The sequence below is a fragment of the Peromyscus leucopus genome, chromosome 6 (genome assembly GCF_004664715.2).
Source record: "Peromyscus leucopus breed LL Stock chromosome 6, UCI_PerLeu_2.1, whole genome shotgun sequence".
Classification (NCBI taxonomy): Eukaryota; Metazoa; Chordata; class Mammalia; order Rodentia; family Cricetidae; genus Peromyscus; species Peromyscus leucopus.
The window spans coordinates 117090333-117117874 of NC_051068.1; the positions used below are offsets into that span (position 1 = coordinate 117090333).

Sequence of the window (27542 nt, forward strand, 5' to 3'; positions counted from 1 at the left end):
TGCTATTATAATTGATTTTAAGGATCACTTTCATATTCTAATTTCTCTGTGTAGCCCTGGCTGCCCTGGAACTCTGTCAACCCAGGCTGGCCTCGAACTCCTGCCTCTGCCTGCCCAGTGCTGGGACCAAAGGCATGCGCCACTACCACCCGGCTTCATTTTCATATTCTTACATGAGTTATCCATAAATATATATAGCATTGATATGTCCAAAATTGGAATTTTCTGGAGTCTGAAATACTTCAAGGCCTATTTTATTTTATTTTTAATGAGAATAGTTCTTGATATGTCCCTGTAGCCTTGATTATGTTAAACATTTTTTGTTTAAATCAGTGTCAGAGCTACAGGCCTTTTTCATTGCATGGCTGCTTCCAGAATTGCCAGATTTAGATGCTTTTACATAAGCGTTAAAACAATTACACTGTGTGTGTGTGTGTGTGTGTGTGTGTGTGTGTGTGTGTGTGTGTGTGTGTGCATGTGTGTGTGTGTGTCTGGGTGGGAGAGACTCACACTTCACATGGCGTGTGTGTGGAAGTCTTAGGGATCAAACCAGGCATCGTGCTTGGGAGTAAGCACCTTACCCAGTGAGCCGTCACTGCCCCGAACAAGACCCGCATACATCAGCCTCTGGATCTATACAATCATGACAGTCTCTGAGTGCTTGCTTGAGATCCTGGGGGTCCTGCATCTGCTGCAACATGAGCAGGGTACACCAGAGATAAACTTGGAATCTCTCCAGATCTTATGGACCTTCATTTCTTCCCCATTCTTCATTTTGATTGGGCTGCAGTCTCCTGTTGAAACTAGGTTAGAACATTGAAGGCATTTCACATTAGGTAATAGTCTTTCCAGTTGTATAGTAAGCTAAGACGGAAACATGGTTGTTCAGAAGAGAAGCAGCAATACAGGTAGCGTGCCTGCGTGCATGCGTGCAAGACTATTACCTTACAAAGAGAATTATGGATAAATTTTGAAGTAGGAGCCAAAAGAACCTGCCTGTAGGCTTTGGAAGTATAGTTCAAGCAATAGAAGGGAGTTGTCATTTAAAAAAAAAAAAAATGGCCAGGCATGATGGCACACACCTTTAATCCCAGCACTCAGGAGGCAGAAACAGGTGGATCTCTGTGAGTTTGTGGCCAGTGTGGACTACATAGCAAGTTCCAGGACTGCCAGGTTATATAGACCTTGTCTAAAAACCAAAAACCCAAACTGATTTCCTTTTAAAGTGGTCTTTAGGTTAGATGGTATTGGTAGCAGCCATTATCGAAATGCTTCATGATGTTCTGTTAACAAGGGAGATACACTCCCTGTATCTGGTGCTGATGCTCAGTCACCACCAGACTCCGGAAGCAAAAGGCTTCATTGCGCATCTCTAAGGATGCTATATCTCATGTACTAACCATCCACGGAAAATGGCAGAATGTGTAGTTTTATGTTAGGGACCCTAAAGAAAATGGGTTTGGAATTCATTTCCTGATCACAGAGTAATTTTATATTTGTTTGTTTAGGTTTTTTGAGGCAGAGTTTCTCTGTATAACAGCCCTGGCCGTCCTGGAACTCTCTTTGTAGACCAGGCTGTCCTCAGACTCACAGAGATCCACCTGCCTCTACTTCCTGAGTGCTGGGATTGAAGGTGTGCGCCACCACCGCCCGGCATGCAAGTTTAGGCCAGCCAGGACTATTTAGTTAAACCCTGTTTCAGAAATGCCCATAAATCCTAATTGGATTCTGATTCACCCAAATACAGGAGAAATGACCTTTGACCCCCATTTCCTGACCAGTTTGCAAAAGTCCATTTGGTTCCTGGTTGATGAGCGGTGGATTGCTGCAAGTGGGAGTTCTTGGTTACACTCTGACCTAGCCAAAAATTAACCGGCTAACTCAGGCAGAAAAGGAACTTTTAAAGCCGTGAGTCAGAGGCCAGGTTCTCCTGCAGTGTTGACACACTCTTACATCTTGGCCTTGTTGGTTTCAGAGGTGATTGTATCTCGAGTTGCACACTTACCTCTGATTTTTATAAGTTATGCTTCAATTTTTTTTTAAAACAACGTATATTAGGAAGAACGGCAGTCACAGGAATCAAGCTTGAAAAGAGGAAGCAGGTCCGTCCCCATGCTGTGCGGTGCTCAGAACTGCCCTGCAGCGTTTCTGAAGTGGATTTCCTGACAAAGGCACCAGTTTGGTTCCCCGTCCCCAGGGCTTAGGAATTCGCTGTATCCTTCCCCTAGAGCAGTGGTTCTCAACCTTCCTAATGCCGCAGCCCTTTAATTCATCCCTCACGCTGTGGTGACCCCCTCCCCCAACCATAGTTATTTCATTGCTACTTCATAACTGTAATTTTGCTACTGCTGAACTGTAATGTAAATATCTGGTATTCAGGAAATCTGATAGGCAAACCCTGGAAAGGGTCATTCGGGCCCCCAAAGGGGCCGCGACTCACAGGTTTAGAACCACTGTGGCCCAAAGTGTATGGTGGTGAACTTTTCTGTCTACAAGGGAAGAATCTGAATGCTAAGCAGGCCAAACTGACGAATGTCCCCAACCCTTCACTATTCCTTGTCTCACCCGGTTGCTCCCACGTTAGTGTTGTCCACCTACCCCTACATCCCCCATCGAAGATTCAAGTGTGATAGATTCCAACCTGTCACTTGCTCTGTCACTGCTGACAGTCTAATGTCTTTCTGCCATTCCATATCCGCTGCCACTGCTCCCTCTTGGTGTCCACAGCCCCTGTTACCTGTGGGGACTAAAGTGATCTGGAAAGGTAGGATACATCACTTCCTGGGTATTGTTGTTCCTTGTACTCTGTCATCCTGGGATGTCACTTGCTCCAGGGTTTCTCCACTTGCCCTTCAGCTTGGGAAGCTTTGTATTCACTTGTTACTTAGGTAGTTCCTTTTTGGCTTCCCTGTCTCTGATGAAATGTCACTTCAAAGAGGCTACGCATTAGTTACTTTTGCTGTGATAAGACACCATGGCCAAGACAACTTATAGAAGGAAGGGTGTGGTTGGGCTTTCAGTTCCAGAGGGTTAAGAGCCAATATGACAAGAAAGTGGTAGACGTGGTGGTTGGAATTGAAAGGTGAGAGCTCACCATCTTGAACCATCTCTGCAGGAGGCAGAGAGCAAAGCGGGAATGGTGCGTGGCTTTTAAAGCTCAAAACCCGGCCCCAGTGACACACTTCCTTCATCAAAGCCATACCCCATAAACCTCCCCAAACAGCGCCACCAACTGGGGACCAAGTATTCAAACTGGGGGCGGGGCATTTTCATTCAAACCACAGCCGGCTGGAGATGGCTCAGCAGGAAAGGGCACTTGCTGCTAAGCCTAAGGACCTGAGTGTGACTACCAGAAATCATGTGGCAGAAGGAGAGAACTGCTTCCGACTTCCATAAATGCATAGTATCATGTGCACAATAAATAAGTTAAAAAAGTAAAAGATTATATGCTGTATCACACCTACTGGCACTGGCTTATTTCCATCAAAGTGTTTATCTGAAGTTATCTTGTTATCTGTCTCTGCCTTTCTAATGTAAACAGTGTTCCCATGGCAACAAGAATCTTGTATGTTTAGTTCATTGCCATATGCCTAGAAGGGCAATAACTTAGAAGATAATCAGCTATTTATTAAAAAGTGAATGACTGCAAAAGATACTTTTAGAGTGGTTGTCTTTTTATTGAGGAACGACAAAAGCTAAGGGCTATCAGCTGCATATGTGACTTGAGAAAATTCACTCCTTGGGCCTGAAAGACGGCACAGTGGTCAAGAACACTTGTTGCTTTGCACCTGGCTCTGAGTGGCCTGTAACTCCAGCACCCGGGATCTGATGCCTTCTTTTGCCCTCCATGGGCATTAGCACACACATGACACATGGGCACACAGACACAGGTAGAAGATGCTCCTTGATGATACATTATGCACCTTCCTTTTTGTCTTGATGACTTATCTTTGTTGGGAATCTTGGGATGAAGACGGCCACAGGGAATTAGTCACTTACAGAAGTTAGTTGCTAAGTTTTGGTAGTAGTTGTTGCAGAGTGAGAACGATTAAATGACTTGTGAGTGGAAAGGTGTATCTTACCACAAGACAGGTCTCTAAGGAAGATTTTATTTAAATGGATCTTTCTTTACACAAACGGTAGTAAGATATACCCCTTTTGATGTTGGCTCAACTCATTTGAGTTTGTATAGATTTTATTTTCTAGAAATGTAAAATTCTAATTTCTGCTTTCTTAAAAGGAGGTAGTTTTGTAAACTTATAAGTAGAATGCTTCCTTACTAGAGTGGCAGAGAAACCATACAGGGGACAGACACTGTGTTTGACAGTTTATGCCTTGTTCAGTGTTTAAGCCCCTGGCTTGGATTGTCTTCATCTTTGCCTCTCAGTACATTTTCAAGTCTTTGTGTGTGTCTGTTTTTGCCTAATGGAGACCTGGGTGTAGTGAAATCTTGGTCTGTGGAAATTCCACTCATCAAAATAAAGTTCCATGGAGAAGTTAAAATTCCAGCTGTAGAAATGTGTAGTTCATGTTAAGTCAAGCAAGGGAACCCCCTTTCACATCCAGCGTGTTTTTTTGACATTACCAGAGCAACCTGTCACTTGTGTACTTCCCCAGCTCCAGATAACGAACAGCAACCCTTTGTTCTTGACCTTTGCTCAAGAAGCAAGACATAGGTTGCCAACTTGCCGTCCATTCTTGCCTAACCTCTTCCCCCTGTGGCCATGTCGAACTCACTCCAACCAAGGAGCGAGTTTGAATGGTTAGGTAAGTGAGGACTGCTTGTCTAGACTGGCAGATAAGGAATGGCAGCACACAGACCGTTGGCCGTCCAAGGTTATGAATCTGCATTTGATCTTGTCTGACTTTTCCTGGGGAGACATGAACAAACGTCTGTTCACTCCAGGTAGCACCCACAACAAAACAAAACCGATTCCAACTAGTGTGGTTTGATCAACAAGTAACTTGACGAGTCTTACGTGCATACAGGAGCATGCGTGACTCAGAGGCAGCTGCCTCCTCAGAAAGCCCACCCCTGCCTTGGTAACGACTCAGGAAGCTGCACCGTTGGAGCTCCCTACATGACTTGCAGGCAGTTCCGTGAAGACTCTCCTCCCTCCAGCAACTGTTTTCTACTTACAAACTTCAGGATCCGGTCTTGTTAGCCTTGCGGTGTCCAAGCTTGAGTCCTGTAAACTTCCCACTTCCTGACGAGTCTTCCTCATTCCTCCAGTTAGCAATGGTTCAGTGTGGAAGAAGAAACTACATGACAGATCTGGGTGCTACGTTCGCTCAAAGCCAAGCAAAATGGGCATGGAGAAGCTTGAAATATAGAGCTGAATGCAGTATGGTGAACACTCTTCCACCTCTAAGAATACACATTTTAGGCTGGAGAGATGGCTCAGTGGTTAACAGCACTTGTTTTTGCAGATGGGGTTTTGGTTCCTGACACTCGTATGGAGGCTCATAACTGTAACTCCAGTTCCAAGAGGATCTGGCCATTTTCTGGCCTTTGCAGGCATGTACTGCGTACACATACATACATACATACATAATACATGTAAAACTCATGCATAAAAAGGAACATTTTATATGACTACTTGATCATGTTTCTATCCTTATCTATCTTAATTTTTTTTTTTGGGGGGGGACAGGATTTCATTATGTAGCTTTGGGTGTCCTGGAACTCACTATGTAGACCAGGCTGGCCTTGAACTCACAGAGATCCACCTGCCTCTGCCTCTAAGTGCTGGGATTAAAGTCGTGCACCACCACTCTCCTCTGTGATTGATATACTTATTTCTTTGAGGAATCTTTTTAAGTCCCAGCAAGATGGTTCAGTGGATGTGGTGGTTTGAATGAAAATGGCCCGCATAGGCCCAAAGAGAGTAGAACTATTAGGAGGCGTGGCCTTGCTGGAGTTAGCGTGTCACCGAGGGTGGGCTTTCAGCTTTCAGAAGCTCAAGCCTGGCCCAATGGCCCCCTCTCTTCCTGCTGCCTGCGGATCCTGCCGTAGCACTCTCAGCGACCTCTCCAGCGCCATGTCTGCCTGCACGCCACCATACTTCTTGCAATGATGACAATGGACTAAACCTCTGAACTGTAAGTCAGCCCCAATTAAATGTTTTCCTTTATGAGAGTTGCTGTGGTCCTGGGGTCTCTTCACTGCATTAGAACACTGACTGAGGCAGCAGGGAAAGTCACTTGGTCCAAGCTGGGCAACTTGAGTTCGATCCCTGGGACACACATGGTAGAAGGAGAGAGCTGACTCCTCCAGCTTGTACCACACACATTATGGTACACAATACATACATAGAAACATGTAATTTTAAAATTAAAAAACATCCCTTAAAAGTAAAATTTAGGGTAAACCTTATCATTCCCCGAGTAGAAAACCAGTATCACTTGTCATTAACAAGCATAATTTTTCCTACACATAAAAATAAATTCATAACTTGTTAAATGTATGGTGATATACATCTTGAGCTGAATACACACAGCAATTGAGGGAATGTTATGGTCTCAATCCTGCCTCCTTTCTATCACAAAAAAGAGGGACATAAAAGTCAAAGCTGCCCTGCAGTTGGGCACATGGCTACCAGGCTGTTTAAGCTTTAGTGCACCTTGTCCACATAAATATTTATCCAGTCTCATCTTGAGGTGGCAATGCAGAGGTGAAAGTCTCCTAACAGGAGACTCCAGAGGGTCTGTCTGTAGCCTATCCAATGTTGTGTCCCCAGCATGGCTCATTCTTCATGACCTCTGTAGGGTGCTGGTAGAAACAGCTGAAGCCTGGTCCTTGCTGACTGGATGTCTGTGCAGGAATTCTTCAAGGGTTGCTGCCTGTATCACATTCTCCCTTTCGGTATTTAACACTTTAATTGTGTCCCAGCAAATCTTTCCCTGAGTTAAATCTACTTTAACAGAAGGTGCTGGGAGACCCACAATGGTCAGAGCCTGTGGGAGTTCTGCTCTGACCTGCTCCTGCCTTTTGAAGGGTTCTTAGGTGGAGGAGAGAGGAATAGGAAAATATCAGATAGGAAGATAGATCTAGATGACAAGGAGAAAGAGACACAGGATAGCTTCGGGAGGGCCTGGGTCAATACCCATCATCCCCTTCATTTATTCCAAAGGGCTTTTTATAATATGCCAAGGGGAGAGGCAGAAGACCTCCCCTTTGTAAGATCAAAGCACACCATACAGCCAAGTGTAGACCCTTCCAAACACCTGGTAACCACGCCCGTGGCCAAATCCTCTCCTTACGCAGGCCTGCTGGGTAAAGCAAGCTCAGATTCTCTGACCCTGAGTAATTTAGGCTCCCACATGTGACACACCTATTCTCTCTCCTAAGGTTAGAACTAAGACATAGGCGTGAGGTATGCACACCTGGAAACAGCTGGTGGAGGGGAGCGGTAGCTTGTGTTGCAAATCCCAGCCCAAATGACCTTCATAATTCTGTGGTTTGGTTGCTCTTGCCTATTCATTGGCAGACTTAGTGCAAAAGCCTGTTGGCTCTATAAACAAACAAACCAATTCTTCTTCCAGGGCTGGAGAGATGGCTCAGTGGTTGCTGCTCTTTCAGAGGGCCAAGGAATTCAGTTTTTAACAATTACATAGGATGGCTGAGAATCTATAGCTCAAGCTCCAGAGGACACAATGATTTTATGGCCTCTGAGTGTACTCTATGCACATGCACATACATTAATACATACATGTACGTATATATATGTACATTATATATATATATATATATATATATATATATATATATATATATATTAAAGCAAATCCTAAAAAAATATACACAGTGGGCAGTGGTGGTAAACACTGTAGTCGGATTTTTCTTTGGGCTGCAAGCTCACAAATAATGACCCGGAGACTTATTCTTAATTATGAAAGCGTAGCCTTAGCTTAGGCTTTTTCTTGATTAGCTCTTATAACTTAATTAATTAACCCATATGTATATTTTTACTCCATGCCACGTGGCTCGGTCGCCTCTCCTCAGTACGGCACATCCAACTTGCTCTGAGTCTGCTGTCGAAACCCAGAGCCTAGATTCCTCCTGCTCTTCCTCTCTCTCCCCAGAAATCCCACCTGTCACCTCCTGTCTAGCTATTGGTCATTCAGCTTTTTATTACACAGATCACAGCAACACATCTTAACACAGTGTACAAATGTTTCGCAACAGCACGCCTTTAATCCCAGAACTCAGGAGGCAGAGGCAGGTGGAGCTCTGGGAGTTTGAGGCCACCCTGGTCTTCTGGGTGGGTTCCAGGATAGCCAGGGCTATACAAAGAAACTCTGTTTCGAAAAACCAAACCAAACCAAACCAAACCAAACAACCAACCAACCAACCAACCAACCAACCAACCAACCAACGAAAAAACCCAAACCAAAACCAAAAACCAAACCAAAACAAAACCAAAAAGCAAAAACAAACCCCAAACCACACAATGTGCTGCAGGCTGGCTGTGGGACAGTGTGGAGGATACCTAACTCCTCCATTCACTCAGGTAAGTCAGCCTTTGACTTGGGGTGCTGTAAATGAGGGAGCCAAAGTGGAAAGCAATCCTTTCCTGCCTCGGGATTTAGCATTTCTTCCCTTGTGAGGAAACAGGAAAAGTGCAGGAAGCTGTCGCCTCATACTGCTCCTATTGCTTCCTCCTAGACTGACCAAACGTGGGAAGCCTCTGCAAGATGAGCAAAAACCAGAAATGATGAACTGTGTTATCGGCCAAAACCAACAATGGTTTTCCAACACTCACCAGCAGTTGCTGCTCTGAGGTATCCTGCTAATTATCTCTTCACCTCTCCTGATGGATATTTCTGTTCTGATGCACGGGTGGCCATGAGCCCGGTCTAGCTACCTTGAGCTCCGATAGTTCACATAGTCAATGCTTTGCTTCTCATGCCAAGAGATTTTACCTCCTCCTCTGGCCTCCTTCTTGTCCTCCTCTTCCACTTGTCCCTCACTGACTGCTCACCTAGAAGAACATGGCCTCTTTTCTGATGAAAATCCTAGGGTATTAATGATGTGTGTGTGTGTGTGTGTGTGTGTGTGTGTGTGTGTGTGTGTGTGTGTGTGCCTTTTCTGAACTAAAAAATAACACATAGATAGTTGAGACAGAGTCTCATTGTGTAAACCAGGCTGAACTCAAACTTAGGTCAATTCTGTCTTTGCCTCCTGGGTGCTGGGATTGCAAACAACCCCTACCATGCTCAGCTACATTTTACTTTCATTAAAATAAAAAAAGAATCACAAAATGAAACAAGTCTCTTCCAAGACTATTCCCAAGGAAGTGACAGGAAAATGTAGTTTTTCTTGATTCATTTAGCTGTGAGATCCCTTGGCTTCTTTATTAGCTATCTCAACTGCCCATGCCAGTTATTGAGTTATATATGATTTTGACTTCATACAATTTATTTTAATATATTAAATCTACACACAAAAGCCCAAACTGACCAAAGCAACTGAAAGAGCACAATTGGAAGGCCAGCACTAGCTGACTTTAAGTTGACCGATGTGGTAATAGTCAAGGAGGTCTATTACTCAGAGCATCAGCACCATAAATTCAGGAGCAGACTGATGTGGACAGCAATGGCAATCCAGAGGGGAAGGATGACCTATTCAACAAACAACACTGTAACAGCTGGATACTTATGTACAAAATAAAAGAGGAGAACTGTCCATCCATATGTAACAGTTAACTCAAAATGAGTCATAGACCTGAATATAAAGCAGAAAAATCTCAGATTGCTAGAAGGAAACCTTGGAATCTGTAAAGATTTCTCAAGTCACCAAAGGCATGAGAGAAACATTCAAGTATTAAAAAATTATACTTTTAAGGGATGGCAAGATGGCTCCTTGTCCTATAGGGCCTTACTGTTCTTGCAGGAGACTCAGGTTTGATTTCCAGTTCTCACATGGTGGCTCACAGCCATTCATAACTCCTGTTCCTGGGGTTCACGTCCCCTTCTGGCCTTCTCAGGCACCAGGCATACATATGATACACATGCTTGCATGCAGACCAACACTCACACATGTAAAGTACAATATTCTTTTATTAAATAAGTGTTGCTTAGAAACAATGTGAGTGGCAGGTAAAGAGATTATTTAGGTTCTGATCTTTGTTAAAACTGGGCTTCAGGACTAGTGATATAGCCCAGTGTGTAATGGCACTTCCTATTAAGTCTGATGGCATGAGTTCAGTGGCCAGAACAGGGGGTGGAGAGAACAGACTCCTCACTGAGAGTAATCCTTCTCTTTGCATTCCTCAGAAGCAAACATGACCGACATTTTGATGGGCACACTCTTAGACTTTCCTCTATGGATGAAAGTTCCCTTTTAGAGCCAGTGGGTTTCTGTGGGGTTGACTTCTTCCTGGTGCTGGGCTCCAATGGCCTGTTGGAGAAATGTGAACAAAGACAAGACTAAAATACAGTCAAGAGATGGTTATGTGGTTGCCTTGTGGACACAGAATTGAGAGGAATATATAAAAGGTCACCCTACCTTTTATAACAAAAAGTTTGATTTGTTCTCGTTTTTTCTAAGTTCAGAGTTTTAGTTGCCTATGAATGGATGCTGCTTGCTTATTTATCCAGTGGGGTGTGTGAATGGAACATCCTGATAAGGTGAATGTTAACCACTGACTGTCCGGAGTCACACCACAGCACACCACAGTGTAGTAACTGTGTGTAGACCTTTGTGATTCAGGTCATCCCAGCATTCAAAGTAGTACAGTGTTGTTGACATTGCCCCAGCTACATTTTATAGCTTAGACAGTAGTGATGTAGTGGATAGCTGGTCTGTCTGTGACCTTGAAGCACCACCCCCAGAGATGTTGCATGTAACTGTCCTACACACCTATGACTTTGAAGTACCTGCCCCTGAGGCATGGCTCGGGTGACCCTTAAGACTGGAGATGCACATAGGCTGCTCACTTTACTCCCTTGTGGAACTTGGATGTTGGAACAGTCTCAGGTGGAAGAACAGCGTGGGACCGTGCCTCACCTTTCCAGGACTCTGAGACATAGTTTCTCATATTTATTTATTTTTTTATAATTCCATGCAGTGGGACTTATTATCTGGACATGTTGAGTGAAGAAAAGATCAAAATGATTATCCAGAGGCCAGAGTGGCTGCTCTGTGGGGAAGAGCATTTGCTCTGTGAATGCAAGGACTGAGCCTGAACTGGGATCCTTAGCGTTAATGTGAACAGCAGGGCAGGGCAGTGAGGGTCTGCAGTCCAGGCCAGCTAGCCTGGGAGCCGCCCATTCAGTGAGAGATCTTCTCAAGGTAACAAGGAGGGAGGCGATAGGAGACAGCGGAAGTCTTAATCTCATCTCCACATGCGTGAACATGGGCATGTGCACATTCCTGTGCATACCACAGATGCTTGCAACACACACACACACACACACACACACACACACACACACACACACACACACATTTTGTCGAATACTGAGGCTTGAGAGTGGTGGGGCCATTCAGTATCTACACTGAGACTATGCATGCCTTCCTAGTCGAGAAGAAAGTGTGAAACTTTGCATTTTATACTTTTCTTCTTTTTCCTCCAGAAGAAAAAAACAAAATGTGGCAGACTTTCATGAACACTGGCGGGGTGGGCCTGAAGGGACACTTTGCCCTCTGATCTCCCAGCTCCAGAGCACTGCCATGGTACAAGGAAGTATCACCAATATTATTTGCCACTTTTCAAGTCGTATCTGTTAATGAGATGGCATTTGGAAGCAATCGCACTGGCCCTTCAGTGTCTTTTCCTCAGTGAACTTCCCGGGTTGACTTAGTAGGTGTGTGGGATTCTGCCCACAGTGATCCTTAAACAGCGCCTCAGCCATCACGCAAGGAGTGACTTCACCAGACAGGCTTTAATCTGCCCTTCACGGAGATTCCATTTCCTGCTGGGACCCAGCTCTGTTACCTAGTATCTGCCCTGGCATTGGCAGCCTAGCAACAAGGTAGAATGTCACCTACCACTGCCCATGCCCAGGGGCAGAAGGGCACAGGGAGCTGTTAATTATTTACTATGGAGGCTCTGCAAACCTGCAGAGGACATGGCCACAGTCCTCTGGAGTTAATTGCCTTTTCACCTAAAGTTCACACAAATGATGTGCTTATCGGCGGGCCTGAAAACATCCTGGCTCAATTACACATTTCTTGGTGAGCAGAAAGCAATTTGTAAAGGTGAATGATAATTGCACTTAATCTAAATAATCAAACATTGGGTGACTAGTTATTGAGTAGAGTGTTATGTTCTGAAAAAAAAAAAAAAGAAAACTAGATAAGGTAAAGAGTGATAGAGCAGGACACTTGATGTCCTCTTCTGGACTCCATGTGACCAAATGGGCATGCAGATGTGCACATACAGTGTGTGCATGCACCGCACCCCCCCCCACATACATACACAAGAGGACACACACACACACACACACATACACACACACACACACACACACACACACACACACAGAGAGAGAGGAAGGCAGGAAGACAGGGAGGCAGGGAGGGAGGGAGAAGCCATGGCGTCCGAGGGAGGATGTGTAACCGAGGCGATGCTGGGAGACTGAGGTGCAGTCTATCTGTATTCCATCCTATCTTCTCTCCTTCCACAGGTTCGGATCTGTCTCGGATCTATTCCACCTCCCAGTGAAGTGCTTCAAGGTGCAACCACCGAGGAGTGCACAAGCTCCTTGGATGAAGTCCAAGGCAGGATGGCTGGGAGTTCAAGACCAGCCTGGTGCTTTGAAACAACAATAAATTCCAGCCCCTGTGTGCTCCCAATATGTGGCTTCAGCCTGGTTGGGGATGAAGCTCTCCTAGAGTCCTGTCATCTGTTGGAGGGCACACAGCTGGTTAATGACAATCTCTGGCTGACTTCACAGTCTCCTTCCCTCCGTTAACCTGACTTATAACTGTGGCCTCCTTCTCTGTCTCCCCTTTCCCATTCAGTGAGCTTCTCAGTTCTATCTTCACACGATGTTTTACATCCAGGGCCATCTCATCTTTCACCTTGAACTATTACCATGAGCTCCTAAGGGGGTTTCTGGCTAGGGGACTCTCCATTCTAGTCCATTCCTTATCTTCTTACGAGGAAAGTGGATTGTGTCGCCTTCCTGCTTAGCCCTTCTGTGAATCCGCCACAAGCTGAAACCACCCTCTTGGGCAGGGTGATGGGAGCGTCATGGTGTGGCTCCTTGTTTTCCAGAAGTGCAGTTTCCTGCACTATTTAAATGAGTACAGTGCCGTTCCCCGTCCTAGAGGAAATCTCTTACATATTTGCCATTGTAGTGGCTTCAATGAGAATGACTCCCATGGGCCCTTCTGTTTGAATAACCAGGTCCCTAGTTGGTGGAACTGGTTGTGAAGGATTAGGGGGTGTGGCTTTGTTAGAGGAAGTGTGCTACCTCATGGTTGTGTCTCAAGAGGTAAGCTCTCAGCTTCTGCCCAGTGCCTGCTGCCATGCTCCCTGCCATGGTGGTCATGGACTCGAACCCTTTGAAACTGTGAGCCCAAAATTAAATGTGCTCTTTTAATAAGTTACCTTGGTCATGGTGTGTTGCTGGAGGGCTTCTCTCCAGGTTCCCCAAGCTCCGCAGTCCCACAATCCACGTATAAAATAATCACTCAGACGCTTATAATACTTATAAACTGTATGGCCGTGGCAGGCTTCTTACTAACTGTTCTTTTATCTTAAATTAACCCATTTCTATAAATCTATACCTTGCCACGTGGCTGGTGGCTTACCAGAGTCTGTACATACTGTGTCTCCTGGTGGTGGCTGCAGTGTCTCTCTCCTCAGTCTTCCGCTTCCCAGAATTCTCCTCTCTCCTTGTCCCACCTACTTCCTGCCTGGCCACTGGCCAATCAGTGTTTTATTTATATGAACGATATCCACAGCAATGGTGTTTTATTGCATGAATAGAAAAGTCACTAAGACAGACATGACCATGCCTTTTTGATGCCCTTCATTGGTTAAAAAGGGTCTTCTCTATAGGAGCTAAGAATGTGTTGTCATGAATGTTACATTTTAAACAAATGTTTTCTGTACCTATCAGCATTAAAATTTCTGTTTAGTCAATCTCTGACTCATTTTTCTACTGTTAAATCAATATTGTTTTCTTGGATAAATCCACCCAGGTCTTCATGTATTAAAACATATTTCTAGATTCAGTTGGCTAATCTTGTGTTTAGAACATGGACCTACCATCTGTGCACTGGCTTGGGGGAAGCATTTCTTTTAGACAGGTGGCCAAGAGTAATGTGGTGGGGATCAGAAATGTGATCAGAAATCAAAACAAAATTTGACTTCTGCTTCTGCCTGGGAGTAGGGCCTCTGTGTGACCAGCCCTGGGGAAGAGGGACTGCCTGAAGTTGGGTAATTCCTCTGTCAGAAAATCAAGATGTTCTCATTCAAAAGCCCACATTCTGCACACAGTCCAATAAAACTCACCATGAGGTTGAAATACATCTGACAGAATTTAATTGTTTCAATACCAGTGAAATAAAAGCCTGCATTTACAAATAAACCTATATATAATCAGTTTAATATTTTACCTCACATAAAACACAATCAATCGAAAGAGAGGGAAGATCACCAGAGCGACCGCAGGAGCCATCTTCGAGAATCTTTGCTAAGCCATATCTAAGTAGGATACCTTCTCTGAGACTTTGGTTAGGCCAAGATTGAAGAGGACGGACTTCTCAAGCTCCAGATAGCTCTCATATTCCAACCTCAGCTCAGCCTCCATCTGCTCTTTTGTCTTAGTGTAGACTTTCTGGGTGGAGACAAGCGAGACAGCTCTGTAAGTCACCGATCGCTTAAAAACCAAAGCGGAATGAGAAGGAGCTGGCTTTTATTGAAGAGCTGGTGTGGCTGCTCTCTCAAAGGGGTTGTGGGAGGGTAGGAGGACAGACGGACAGGGCGGTCTAGGTGCTTGAGAAGTGGGGAGTGGGGGAGAACCTGCCCTCTACTTTTTTCTCTATGGACCAGTGGTTCTCAACCTTCCTGATGCTGCAACCCTTGAATACAGTTCCTCATGGTGTGGTGATCCCAACCATAACGTTATTTTTGTTGCTACTTCATAACTGTAATTTTGCTGCTGTTATGAATTGTAATGTAAGTATCTGCGTTTCCGATGGCCTTAGGGGACCCCTGTGAAAGGGTTGAGGATCCTTGCTATAGGCCAACAGACAGACTCCTCCCCCAGTTTTCCACATGTCCTGCTTTCCTCATGTGGCTTGGAGGGTAGGTTGCTGACTTGCAGAACTGCTTTGTACTTTGTTGTAGCAACTATGGATAGACTGCTGGGATAGAGAGTGGCAGTGTCTCCCACCAAAGCACTTAAATCAGTGTTTGTGAGTGTTCAGGAAAAAAAAAAAAAAGCACAAAGCCACCACCAGTTCGTTCGCTGCAGCGGGACTAGACAGGAAGTTGGTTTGCTGGGACTGCTGTATGCGATGTCACCACCAAGGGCAGCTTTTGAAATGAGCCCTCTGCTTTGATGTGTGACTTCGAGTCTATCAATGAGTGACGTGTGCAGAACATCACAGTATCCACACGCTGCTGCTTTTCTTAGGGACCTGGGCTCTCATCTGGGAAATTACTTTGGAGGATACTATGTGCTTGGCTGCGAAGAGACCACAGGTGGGTTCAGTTAGGAAACTATGGTGACAAAGAGGCAAGGGTGGAGACAAGCCAACAAGGGACACGAATACAAACCCAGGCGACTGGAGAGGGAACACAAGAAGAACAGTCTATGGAGCATTTAAAAGTCCCCAATTCTAATGGATGACGGAGAACGAGCCTAGAGTTGCTGTCCCTCAGAGAGGGACTGAGAAAGAGGGGAGCGGGCCTGTAGAGCGTCACATTCCTGACAGCTGCGTGTAAGATGGACATGTTCCCACTTCTGTTTCCGGGTTCACACACTATCCATCACAGTATGATAAAAGATACCCCTCTCTCATCTATCTGCCACCAAGCTAGCCTGACAGCCATTTGATGGCGAGTGGTCACGCTATTTAGTTGAAGGCCTTCCAGCAGCCATCAGAGGCAGCTGTTGGCATTCCCATTTTCCAGACAAGACAGCCAAAGCTCAGTGAAGGTGAGAGCCAGCTCATGTCTTGACTTCTACATTTGGTTCTTTTTTGTATGGCCTGTTTCAGAGCATCACTCACCAGACACGAAAAATTCCACGTAATGAATGTGGATCCTTGTATCTACACTAGAGGATTTTAGAATGACAGTAAGTTACAGAAAGATGACGTGGACAGAATCTCACTGTGTATCAGGGCTGGTGAGCTGGCTCAGGGGGTATGGTGCCTGCTGCCAAGCCTGACGACCTGAGTTCCTTCCCAGACTGACAGGATGGAGCACTGACTCCCATAAAGTGTCTTCTGACCTCTGTATGTGAGTTCTCTACAGCCTTACCACCCAGAACCCACCCACACGCAATGAACAGATCAAAATGTGATAGGATCTCGCTGGGTGATCAACAGGTAGTTCCTTCATGGTGGTCTAGGAAATCAAAGAAACGCCCTCTTGACTCTCATAAGGAAAAGCAGAAAGCTGTGGAGCCCACAGGACTCCTGTGGAACGAGCACCGTGACACTTTCCCACTGGCAGGAGAGGAAATTTCACTCACAGTTTTCTTCTTCACCAGTTCCAGGGCTATTTCTTTCTTTTCTTCTTCACGGATAAGCTTGCGCTGCTGGACATATTCCAGATGCTTGACTTCTCTTTCAAAATAGTAGTTCACGCTTGATACCTGTCAGAAGCAAAGGCCAGTGATGAGCCAGGGACGCCCGTGGTCTGTACAAGGCTCTGTTAGAAGGCCTGCTGTTCTATAGTTAGGATTTTCCCACCATATCTCCTCATTCCACTGATCACAGCCTCATATCTGCCTTCTTAACCGTGAGCAGAAGAACGTCATAGAGTACTTCTCATTCTTTAGGCGGGTGTGAATTGGAGGTGTGCCTGCAGGTCAGGGAAGCTAGCTCCGTTTGCATGCTTCTGTGCTTACATTTAGGTCCCTGTGACTTGCAGGTTCGCCCTTATAGTTGGAAGGAGAGAGCTGCAAAAACCCTCAGTGCTTATAGTAGAGATATTCAGGAATTTGCTTTTCTCTCTTTTCTTTCTTCTTACTTTGGAGACTGAAGTTGCATGTCCTCAAATAAACTTGGTAAACTCAGATGAAGATAGCTACAGAGACTTTATATTTCTGGTTGTGAGCCTAGCCTTTTATGGTGGAGCCATCTCTCCAGCACTCTATGGAGACTTTAAAGGGACTAGAAGCAGAGCTGAATTCTGGTCCCCTAGAAGGCTTAGCACACAAGCATACAAAATTAGCAGGGTGTCAACAGAGACCTCCCTAGGGAAGGCAGTCAGGGCAAGCTTGCTGCCTGTCAGGAACTAGCCTGATGCTGGGACTTGCCATAGATTGTGATCTGTATATTTAATGTGAGTGCATATATATTTATATTTTTCATTCATCAACCCTTTTATACCCTCATTCTTAGCATTGCTTGAAACACTTAGGTGGTGAGTATAAGGTTGGAGGGGACAGAGTATTGTGGTTCAGATACAAGGCCAGCAGTTTGCAGAGGTTAGGGAGGATGATGGAGGGGTGTGTACATACATCAACAGAGTCCTTGGGGAAGGATGTCCCTGAAGTGGCAGGGCTAACACTCAGTAACGGCTTGAAAATAACGACTCTCCCAGTCTGTACCTCATTCGCTGGACCCCTTTCTGCTCTCATGTTTGATTATTTACCTTAGCTTCACACTATCTAATTCGTATGATAAAGTGTTCTTTTATTATTAAAATGCACACATTTCTCATTCTCTTGTGAAATGAAAGTGCCAACATTTTAAACACCCTTTTAAGGTATGCCCCCAGTTGGCAAGGTGGTTTGGCAGGTAAGGTGATTGCTGCCAAGTCTGATGACCTGAGCTCATCCCTGGGACCCGCATGGTAGGAGAGGACCAACTCCTGCGAGCTGCCCCCTGACATTCACAAGTTGCCATGGCATGCGCCCACCCCAACACAAATAAACAAGTATAAAAAAAGAAAGAAAGAAAGAAAGAAAGAAAGAAAGAAAGAAAGAAAGAAAGAAAGAAAGAAAGAAAGAAAGAAAGAAATGCCCCAGCAACATCAAACTTGCAAAACCGAGACTTTACTAACCTCATTAAAGGAAGGGTGACTTAATGTCCAGGGAATTTCTAAGATATGCAGTGTTCCATAATAATCAGCTATGGCTATAAACTGCTGCTTTGCTGGAAGGTTAAAAAAAATAGGGGAGAAACTCAACAGACACAAAGTCATCTGAAGAGGTGAAACATAAGATGTTTTGTTTTGTGGTTTCCTGAAGGACCTGCTGTGGTTGCCGCACTCCTGGAAACACCATCAGATGCTCATGACTGGACCATGTAAACGTGGACAAGTCATTTTTTCCAGCTGATGAGATGGAAGCTAAAACTCCGAGTCCTTGTCAGTCCCCCCTCCCCACCTCAGAGCTCGCTCTCCTGGTGTCTGTATGAGAGGCTGAACGTTCCCTTTCTCTGCGGTCTTAAGAAAGCAGGGAGAGTCGTGGTTCTAACCCAGGAAGCCCACGGAGAGCTGAAGGACCGTGCTGGGTCCATGAGTTCCCAAGACACGGCCCGAACCACCGTTTTCCTATGACAGAACCCGGCTTTAAAAACAGGAACCAGTGTGTGAGAACGCTCCTTCTCCATGCTCCGGATATTTCCCCCTTCTCGTTTTCAGGTCTGGTTCAAATTGCTGACTGAATCCTCCTCTCCCAACCCTGCAGGTACAAAGTCGGGGTTTTGTACCAAGGATAGGGAAACATGCTTTGGTCATGCCTCATGGCTAAGCGGAAACCAGGCTGAAAAATTCTAGAGATCCTGAGTGGGAGGGGGGAGGGTGTTTCTCCCGAAAGAAATCGTTGAGACAATCTTGTGCCTCTTGGGAACACAGGGAAAGTGCTCCCAGTAAGGACAAGTATATCGGAGTTACACAGAAAATGCTATTTGAGCCAAACAGAAAACAAAAAACAAATTAAAAAAACAGAAAGAAAAAAATAACCAAAGGAAATAAATTACTTTTCTATAAATACATTCTTGAATTTATGCTTGGTAGTGTATGTTTACTCATATTTAACCCAGGCACTAAAGCTTTATAGATATATAACCCTAGAGAATCGTGTGATCCCATGAAGAAAGTTGCTTGACGTGGTCATTGAAAGCATCACTAAAGTATGTAATATCTAAAAAGTTGACAAAAAACACACACCAAACACAACTCAATATTTCTGGAAAAGAAATAGCCAAAAAGCCGCAAAGCTTTAGGACTGTTCTGTCGTGCTGAGAGAAGACTAGATGGATGCTTTCCATCCTGTGCTTCAAAATCAGCCTCGGCTCGGCTCTTTTATCAGAAGTCTGGGAAATTACCGCTGGTGAGTCTGAAGCTTTGGGCCTTCCAGAGTTTGGGGGCAAGATGGGGGGAGGGGGAGATGGGAATGTGGTTGGAGAAACAAAGGCAAGAGTGGAGAGCAGAAGGGAGAGAGAGGGAAGGAAGGAGACAGGAGGAGGGGCGGAAAGACGGGTGGGAGGAAAACACAGTGGTGTGGGGGTGAGTGTGGGGGAGCGAGGGGGTGTGGGAGAGAGGGGAGTTTTCAGGGGAATGCCAGAGCGTCCTACTTCCTCCAAACACATTGCTCGATGGATTAGAATGAACATACAGGAGAAGGTCCAGGGTTTGATGTAGGTGATCATGGTGATGCAAATATTCTGGGACTGGGCTGGTTCATGAGTTTTCTCCAGGAGATCCCAGATGTCGACGTATCCATCCTCTCGGCCGATGTAGAATACGCCGGGCCTCGTCAGGGACCAGGCCCCTGAGGTGTACCTTTTCGGTGCGCAGCAGGTCTGAAGGAGCGGTCCACTCTAAACACAAGTTTAAAAGACACGTTGAAAAACTTTTCCTGTGACCCAAGGGAAATTCATAATGATTTTTTTTTTTTTAAGTACAGCCCAGCTGGCCATGATTACTTAGCCATGAGTTTATCCTTCTGGGAGGTCTTACTTCCTTTTGTTGTGAGGTTTTATTTTTATTTTTTAAATGAAAGAAAAGGAGAGAGAAAGAGACAGAGACAGAGACAGAAACAGACAGACAGACAGACAGAGAGTGGTGCATGCTACAAGGCCCATGTGGAAGCCGAAGGGCATCTTTGTGGAGTTGACACTCTCCTTTCGCCTTTACCCACTGAGCCATCCTGCCAGCAATGTTGTGGGTTTTTACATAGGATGAGTTATTTTCTCTCCCGTTTACTTTATAAGTAACCTCATTTTCTTGTTTTAGTTGCTTTTTTAGAAAAGATTGAACCCTCCAATTTTGTTTCAGGTGCCTCTGAATGGATTGCTATTTCTGTGAGGATCTGTGGACAGTAGATACAAGAAGTATGTAAGGAAATTTCTCCTCTAACTTTACCTTGCTGCCAGGGATCTGCTGCCCACAGAAACAGTTCTGGGACCCACAAGAAGCAAACAAAAAGGCTATTGTTACGGTTTGAATATGTGTCTCCCCCAGACCCATGTGTTGAATGCTTGTTCCCAGCTGGTGACACTGTCGGGGTGGCCTCGATGGAGGAAGGTCGTGTCTGTGAAGCCGCCCCGGATCCTGGACCTGCGCCTCTCCTTCTCCTCTACCTGGAGGTGAGCAGCCTCGTCTGCATGCTGCCGCTTCCTTCATATTCTGTTTCAGCACGGGACCAGAACCAGCTGAGCCACGCAACCACACACCAGTCAGTCAGAAAACATCTGTCCTCCCCTCGGTTATTACCGAGGTGTTTTCACCCCAGCTGTGCAGAAGTAACTAATGCAGCTGTCAGTCCCAGCTGAGAGTCATCAGCAGAGCCCGCGAACTTTTCATAAGCACCTTCAGATGGCTGAAGATATGTGTGGAACAGAGACTTCAGGCTGCCAGAGCACAGTGGAATCATCTTTTTTCCTCCCCACCTGAGGTGATTTGCTGACTTGGGCAAGTTGTCACAGAGGGAAGAGATTGGAAAATGCTTTCTCTTACTGTCGTGCCCATCTATCTGCCCATGGGGTATATCCAAGTGTCCCTTATATTTTCAGTGACTAAAGCAAGGCATGGGATTGTCTCCCACAAGTCAACCCATGCATAGGAAACCCTCTTGTGAGGGAAGAAGATTTCCCAGGCCTGTTCCTTCGGTGACCTCCAAGCCTTTTTGTCCCCATTCTCTCAATTCCCTTACTCTAAGGCTAACCTGGTTTTTGGTTCCTGACAGTCTTCTGAAAATCATGCCCGAGTTTTCTTTTTCTAATTAAAAAACTTCCTCATTGTAAAAACAAACAAACACAACAAAACAAACAAAGCCTACATTTATTGATGGAAAGTTTATTGATGGAGATTGAAGCGGCTTTCCGTTTTATTCAATGACACCCTGTGCACAGATGTTGACACACTTCTTTTTAAAATTATTTATATCAACTAGATATCCAGAGGGGGTTATTAGGTGAAGGAACATGGATATTCCAGCTGTGGTACACACATGCTCCCTGCCTCTGTCTGTCTGTCTCCCTCCAGTGTTTCACAGTGTCGTATTTCTCACCAAAGGGGCAGAGTAGTCTCGACTTCCCACAAAAAAAGAACTGGTTTGCCCTGCCCTGCTTCACTGGATTTAATTGTTTTTCATTTTTTTTTATTTGTTTGTGTTGGCAGTCTGGCTCCTATCTGGCAGGACCCGGCTCTTAATCCTGACCAGATCTTACCGGTGCACACATGTGTCTGGACAAGCAGTGCTCTGCCGTCCCTGGACCCCCAGTCTACAAATGCCAACTCCTGAACCTGCCAACATGCTGCTGGTGCAGAAGGAGACGCCCAGCACTGCTCTGGCCTTCACTAGGCATCAGGGTCCCATCTTTACAAGGAGGCAAAACTCAAGTCAGATGAGTTGCCCACAAAAGATATTTTGAAGAAAAAACATGTATTAGGTTTCAGAGAACAAGGGCTTTGCTGTGTTGTTTACTTCCTCTCTGGAAAGAAAGCCACATGGTTGTGTTTTCAAAGGCTTCTAGTGGTTCTGCTGACATCTGGAGCCAGACCATCTGTTCTCATTTCTCTATAAAGTACCCCACAGGCATGATATACTGTAGGAACAGCCATTGTTCCTATTGTCTTTCTCAGTAACAAAGACACCCGCCCACTCAGTTCTGCAGGCAACTTACCATGACTTCTTCCTTCCAGATGGCCACATTCCATCCCCCAACAGTGAGGATGATGTCGTTGTAGAAAGGTGACCTCTGAACGGTGTGGACAGACCCGTCGTGGACGGTGTAGAGGTTCACAGGTTTCTTGGCTGTGGAAATACACAAGGCCAACTTTGGGTGCATGGTCTGTCACAGAAACTTGCCTTCTGGGTCCCTTTTCAGGCCCTCAGCGGCACCATGTTCTCCTTCATTTACCTGTTCATTAGTCTATTCGGGGAGTCACTAAATATTTGTGGATTGCTTATATGAACAAAGGTCTTCATGTGGGTGGCTAGACAATGGCTAGCTAGTAACCCAGTGTGGCCTTACCCTCAAGTGGCTGACGATCCAGTAAACAAATCCTCCAGTAAGTAATTGAAACCATCACAAGGAGGGATGACAAGGGGCACTCCTAACTTAGATTGAAGGGTCAGGGGAATGAATCATTGAGGTCTGAGTGTAGCTGAGCTTTGGGAGTTTCTGGTGTGGAAGAACAGTGTGGACAGAAGGACAGCACACACCAAAGTCCCTGGAAGAGGAACAGTAATTGGAAGCTGGAACTACAGGCACGAGACGTGAACGGACAGGGTCTAGAAGGACAGTGTAGCAGGAATCTTAGAGAGTCTTTTTTTTTTTTTTTTAAAAGATTGATTTATTTATTATGTATACAGGGTTCTGTTTATATGTCTGCAGACCAGAAGAGGGCACCAGATCTCATTATAGATGGTTGTGAGCCACCATGTGGTTACTGGGAATTGAACTCGGGACCTCTGGAAGAGCAGTCAGTGCTCTTAACCTCTGAGCCATCTCTTCAGCCCTTAGAGAGTCTTATTAATAAAATCAAACCTAAGACCAGTTATTGGGGTGAACACTGGAAGATCAGAGAGACAGAACAAGCCACAGCTAACCTCATTTGGCCAACTTCTCAGCTGATCTTGTTTCCTCAGACTGGAAGCCTCTGTGTCCTCATATCCGAATGGCTCTCAGCTGAACTGTGTTGCTCAAAACCTAAAAGCTTAACCAGCCAAAAGCTTCTAGTTTCTGGTCCTCACGCCTTATATATCTTTCTGCTTTCTACCATCACTCCCTGGGATTAAAGGCTGGTTTTCTGGGATTAAAGGTGTGTGTCACCATGCCTGGCTGTTTCCAATGTGGTCTTGAACTCACAGAGATCCAGAGGGATTTCTGCCTCTGGAATGCTAGGATTAAAGGTGTGAGTGCCACCAATTTCTAGCCTTTGTATCTAGTGGCTGTTCTGTCTCTGACCCCAGATAAGTTTATTAGGGTGCACAATATTTTGGGGAACACAATACCACAGACCAGACTATGCAGGGCCCTTCAGGAAAAAGAGTTCAGACCAAGGCCGAAGTGAAATGCCTTTTTATGCGTCCAGCTCAAACCCACTGATGTTTCCGAAGCTTCTCTGGCCGCTGTGGGGAGAATGGGTTAGATAGAGGCAGGTGAGGCGAGGCAGGGCCCCCAGTGAGGACTCCTGTGGTAGTTTAGGTGTGAGAGAGAGAGTGGTGACTTGGATGAAGGTGCAGTAGAGGAGTGGGTAATCAGGACGCATTTGTGAAAGAAGATATGGAGACAGCTCGGCCAGGCAGAGCGAGTGACACGCCGTGCTGAGGAGAGCCACTGGCTTGATGCAGTTCACCGATTGCAACTCAGAAAGGTAAAGTTCAAACGCTGAGCCAGAGCTCTCCAGAGCCTTCGCCACAGGCCCCAGGGGCTTCCTGCCTCTCAGGATTAGGGCTTGGGTTTCCCTTCCATCTGCCAGGGTTGACTGTTGACCTGAATGCTCTTCATTCTTTGCTCCAAACTCCAGGGATGACTGACCATTAAAAACACATGCCTGTGGGGCATAAGTTGCAATGTCTCTCTGCTCTAGGCTAAAATTGCAAATTTATTGTGTATCTCATCAATTTAATGACACGTGAGAGCTGAACTGATCCCCCTAATCCAAACACTGATGGGATATTTAAGAGGAAGAGACCCCCTACATTTTGTAAGAAAATTATAAAGTAGGGTTTTGAATGTCCATTCACATTCATGGTACCATCTTTTGCAACAGAAGAAAGATGAGAGTATCCATGGATAAATGGCCAAAAAAAATGTGGACTAGATATGTAATGGGATATTATTCAACCTGGGTTGAAGAGATGGCTCAGTGGTTAAGCACACTGGCTACTCTTCCAGAGGACCTGGGTTTGACTCCCAGCTTTGGAGTTGATCAGAACACTGTGTCTCTATCTAGGGGCAGGGACATTATATTTAGGGAGATGTCACTCCTCAACAGCCTGTAAGGCTCCTATAATATTCTCCCTTCAAGAGTAGAGACTCTAAAACCATTTAGGAGAGGAGTTATAATTGGGGAGTTGGTATAACCCATTTCCACCATGGAAATCCAGAAATATAGTCCCAAAGTCATTCACCAGAAGGGATCAGTGTCAGGACTGGAGTCTTGGTCACAGGCTTCATGTGTAGCTTCCAGGCAGAGGTGTTCACTTAGAAAGTGATAAGAAACCAGAGCTCTCAACTGGACCTCATGGGCTGGAAACAAGGACATTTCCTGCTTCTGGCCAAGGACAGAAATGGGATTGTTCACCTTCAAAGTCCTTGCCCCTAAACTGACTAACTGGTTTCTGCTCTCAGTCCTCCTCGTTATCTTGATAGATCACAGGCTTCCACTCCCCCCAAAGCTGGGCCTGTCATCGGGCAGATTCTGATATTCTCTTCCTTCGCTGTGACACATCACCTGCATTTCCAGCAATGGATTTGAAAAGTGTCTGAATTTATGACTTTCTTCGAGTTGTTACAATAAAAATTTCAAGAACTTTTTTTTAAAAGCCATATTTGAATATGGAATTTAGGGTAGCCCAAGTCTGTGTTTTCAGACCATGATCCTTCTCATTTGGCTCTAGAATAAAGTATCCTTTATCCGCTTTGAGGGGAGAGCTGTTTTCCACATTAACAGCAGGTTCCAGGATGCCGACAAAGGGTTAAGAGGTATGGTTCCCGAGGTTTCAAGGCTTCTGAGAAACACAGGGGCTGAAGGAAGTGGTCTCTGGTGGTGAGCTGACGAACCAAACCAGGTCGGCCAAGCTGCTCTGGCTTGCCGGCTTTGGCTTCAGGCTGCAGGGTCAGAGTTGAACTGTACAGTTTAGTCCTGTTGCAAAGACAAGAAGGAAGGGCTGGGTCCAGCTTGAGGGAGGGGCAGAAGGTCCAGGTGGATGGCAGGACAGGCAGGCGTCGATTCTATCTAGTAGGCCATATCAGGGGAGAATGAGCCAAGCTGAAGCCCCAAGTACAGTTTGGGAGATCTCCACCTGTGGGTCCTTGACCGTCTGTAGGAGCCACTGTAGCACGAATCTTAAAGAGTCTTATTAATAAAAACAAACCCAAGGCCAGTTATTGGAGTGAGCACTGGAAGATCAGAGAAGCAGAACAAGCCACAGCTTCCTCACCTTGCCAATTCCTTAGCTGATCCTGTTTCCTAACACTGGAAGCCTCTGAGTTCTCATCCAGAATAGATCCCAGCTGAACTGTTGCTCAAAAGCCTAAAAGCTTAACCAGCCCTAGTTCCTCATCCTCATGCCTTAAATACCTTTCTGCTTCCTGCCATCACTTCCTGGGATTAAAGGTGTGAGTCACCATGCCTGGCTATTTCCAGTGTGGCCCTGAACTCACAGAGATCCAGGCAGATCTCCGCCTCTGGAATGCTAGAATTAGAGGCGTGTGCTACCATTGCCTAACCTCTATGTTTAATACTGCGGCTGTTCTGTTCTCTGACCCCAGATAAGTTTATTAGAGTGCACAATATTTCGGGGAACACAATACCACCACAAGCCATGGTCTCTGCAGTGCTAGGTGCCTACATTTTTAGGGTCGGGGGCTGGGGGTAACAGGTGAGAGATTTACAGCCTTTCCTAGGTCTCAAATGTCTCGTAAGTTCTTGGGGCTAGTTTCCCCGATATATTTTCTTAATTTGCCCTTGTTTTCCTGCTGTCCTAAATCGCCCTGATACATTTACAGGGTGGCACTCTTTCTATTCTCATTAATAATAATGTATCAGTCTGTGCCACTGTGTGTGGTACCAGACAGATGATGCCATTTGAATGTCCGTCAAGCTGCAGAAGTCATCCTCCATCCTGAAAACGCACCCTCAGGATGCTTGTAAGAGGTGTCTCTTAGGTCAGGGCCTAGTCTGAAGATCCACTGCTTTATACAACCTAGAGCAACTCAGAGTAAGGCACAGACTGATCTCAACAAATGTATGAAAAATAATAATAACGGTAACTCTTCTGGGTAGGAAGCAAGAGATCCACTTTCTAAGGCTATATCTTGAAGAGATCACAGAACTCATATTCTCCAGGCTTTCCTGAGTGGTCTAGAAAATTCCTGGTAAGGCAGAAGACACCCCAGACACCGGTGGCTTTGTTTCTGCTGATGCTTTTGTCTCTCTGTGGGGCTGCCCCTGGGGCAGATTCCCCCCACACCGTCTCTGAGTGAGCAAGGCTGTCCTGGGGGCTGGAAACTCTCTGAACTGAGATAAGCTATGGCATTATCCACAACGGTAAGGTCTTTTCTTTTTAATAACATCCTACGATAATCTTTTCTCCCTGGCGTCCTTTGGAAAACTAGCGTGCCTTTCAACAGTGAATGGAGCTGTCCCTAAGTTATTAAGTGGAGTGTCGGAGCCTCCCGGCCAGGTTGTTTAAAGAAAATGATAATAAACCAAAAGGCACAGATTGGTGGCAGACTTCCTGGGTTCAAAGACTGCCGGTGATGCCCAAGGCAGGGATCCCACAGGGCTGCTGTGACAGTGACGAGTTTATCCACGCAAAGTGCTTGGAAGAGTGCCCAGTGCGCTTATGTGCTGATGGTACAGTTTAAGGGTCTACCAACTCAAACAATTATGCCAACTGTGGTCATTTAGATCTGCGTTTCTTCACTCACCCCTTAGATCATGTGGAAATAGTTGATATGGCCCCCAACCCATTTTATTTGGGGTAATCTGCCTTTCACAGTTTTTTTTTTTCCTCCCTTGAGGATGGAATTCTCTCTCCTGCCTGGTTATGTAGAGTTAAGCAGACAGGAGGGATCGAGTTGTGGCAGCTGCCTCTGCCTTTGCTCAGGGAACATCCCTGGTGTTTATGACAGATGCAGGGTGGGAACTCACCAGAAAAACCTCTGCAGCGCAATGAACAGGGCACATGGATTACAGTTCCGTGCTGCTGTGTATACCAGC

General features: G+C 45.6%; 1 protein-coding gene across 2 annotated transcripts in view; it reads right to left on the reverse strand.

The window, feature by feature from the left end:
- Positions 1 to 14478: 14478 nt before the first annotated feature.
- Dnai3 (dynein axonemal intermediate chain 3) overlaps positions 14479 to 27542 on the reverse strand; it is a 62063-nt gene continuing 48999 nt past the window's right edge. The window contains exons 19-23 of one of the 2 annotated variants that reach the window (XM_028876882.2): positions 22271 to 22401; positions 19759 to 19963; positions 18201 to 18292; positions 16663 to 16785; positions 14479 to 14796 (exon numbers count right to left, since the gene is read on the reverse strand). In XM_028876882.2, coding sequence (XP_028732715.1) covers positions 14653 to 14796; positions 16663 to 16785; positions 18201 to 18292; positions 19759 to 19963; positions 22271 to 22401 — 695 coding nt within the window. In that variant the 3' untranslated portion in view covers positions 14479 to 14652. Of the gene's footprint in view, positions 14797 to 16662; positions 16786 to 18200; positions 18293 to 19758; positions 19964 to 22270; positions 22402 to 27542 lie in introns of those variants that run through there. The other variant, XM_037207174.1, reaches the window with a different exon arrangement.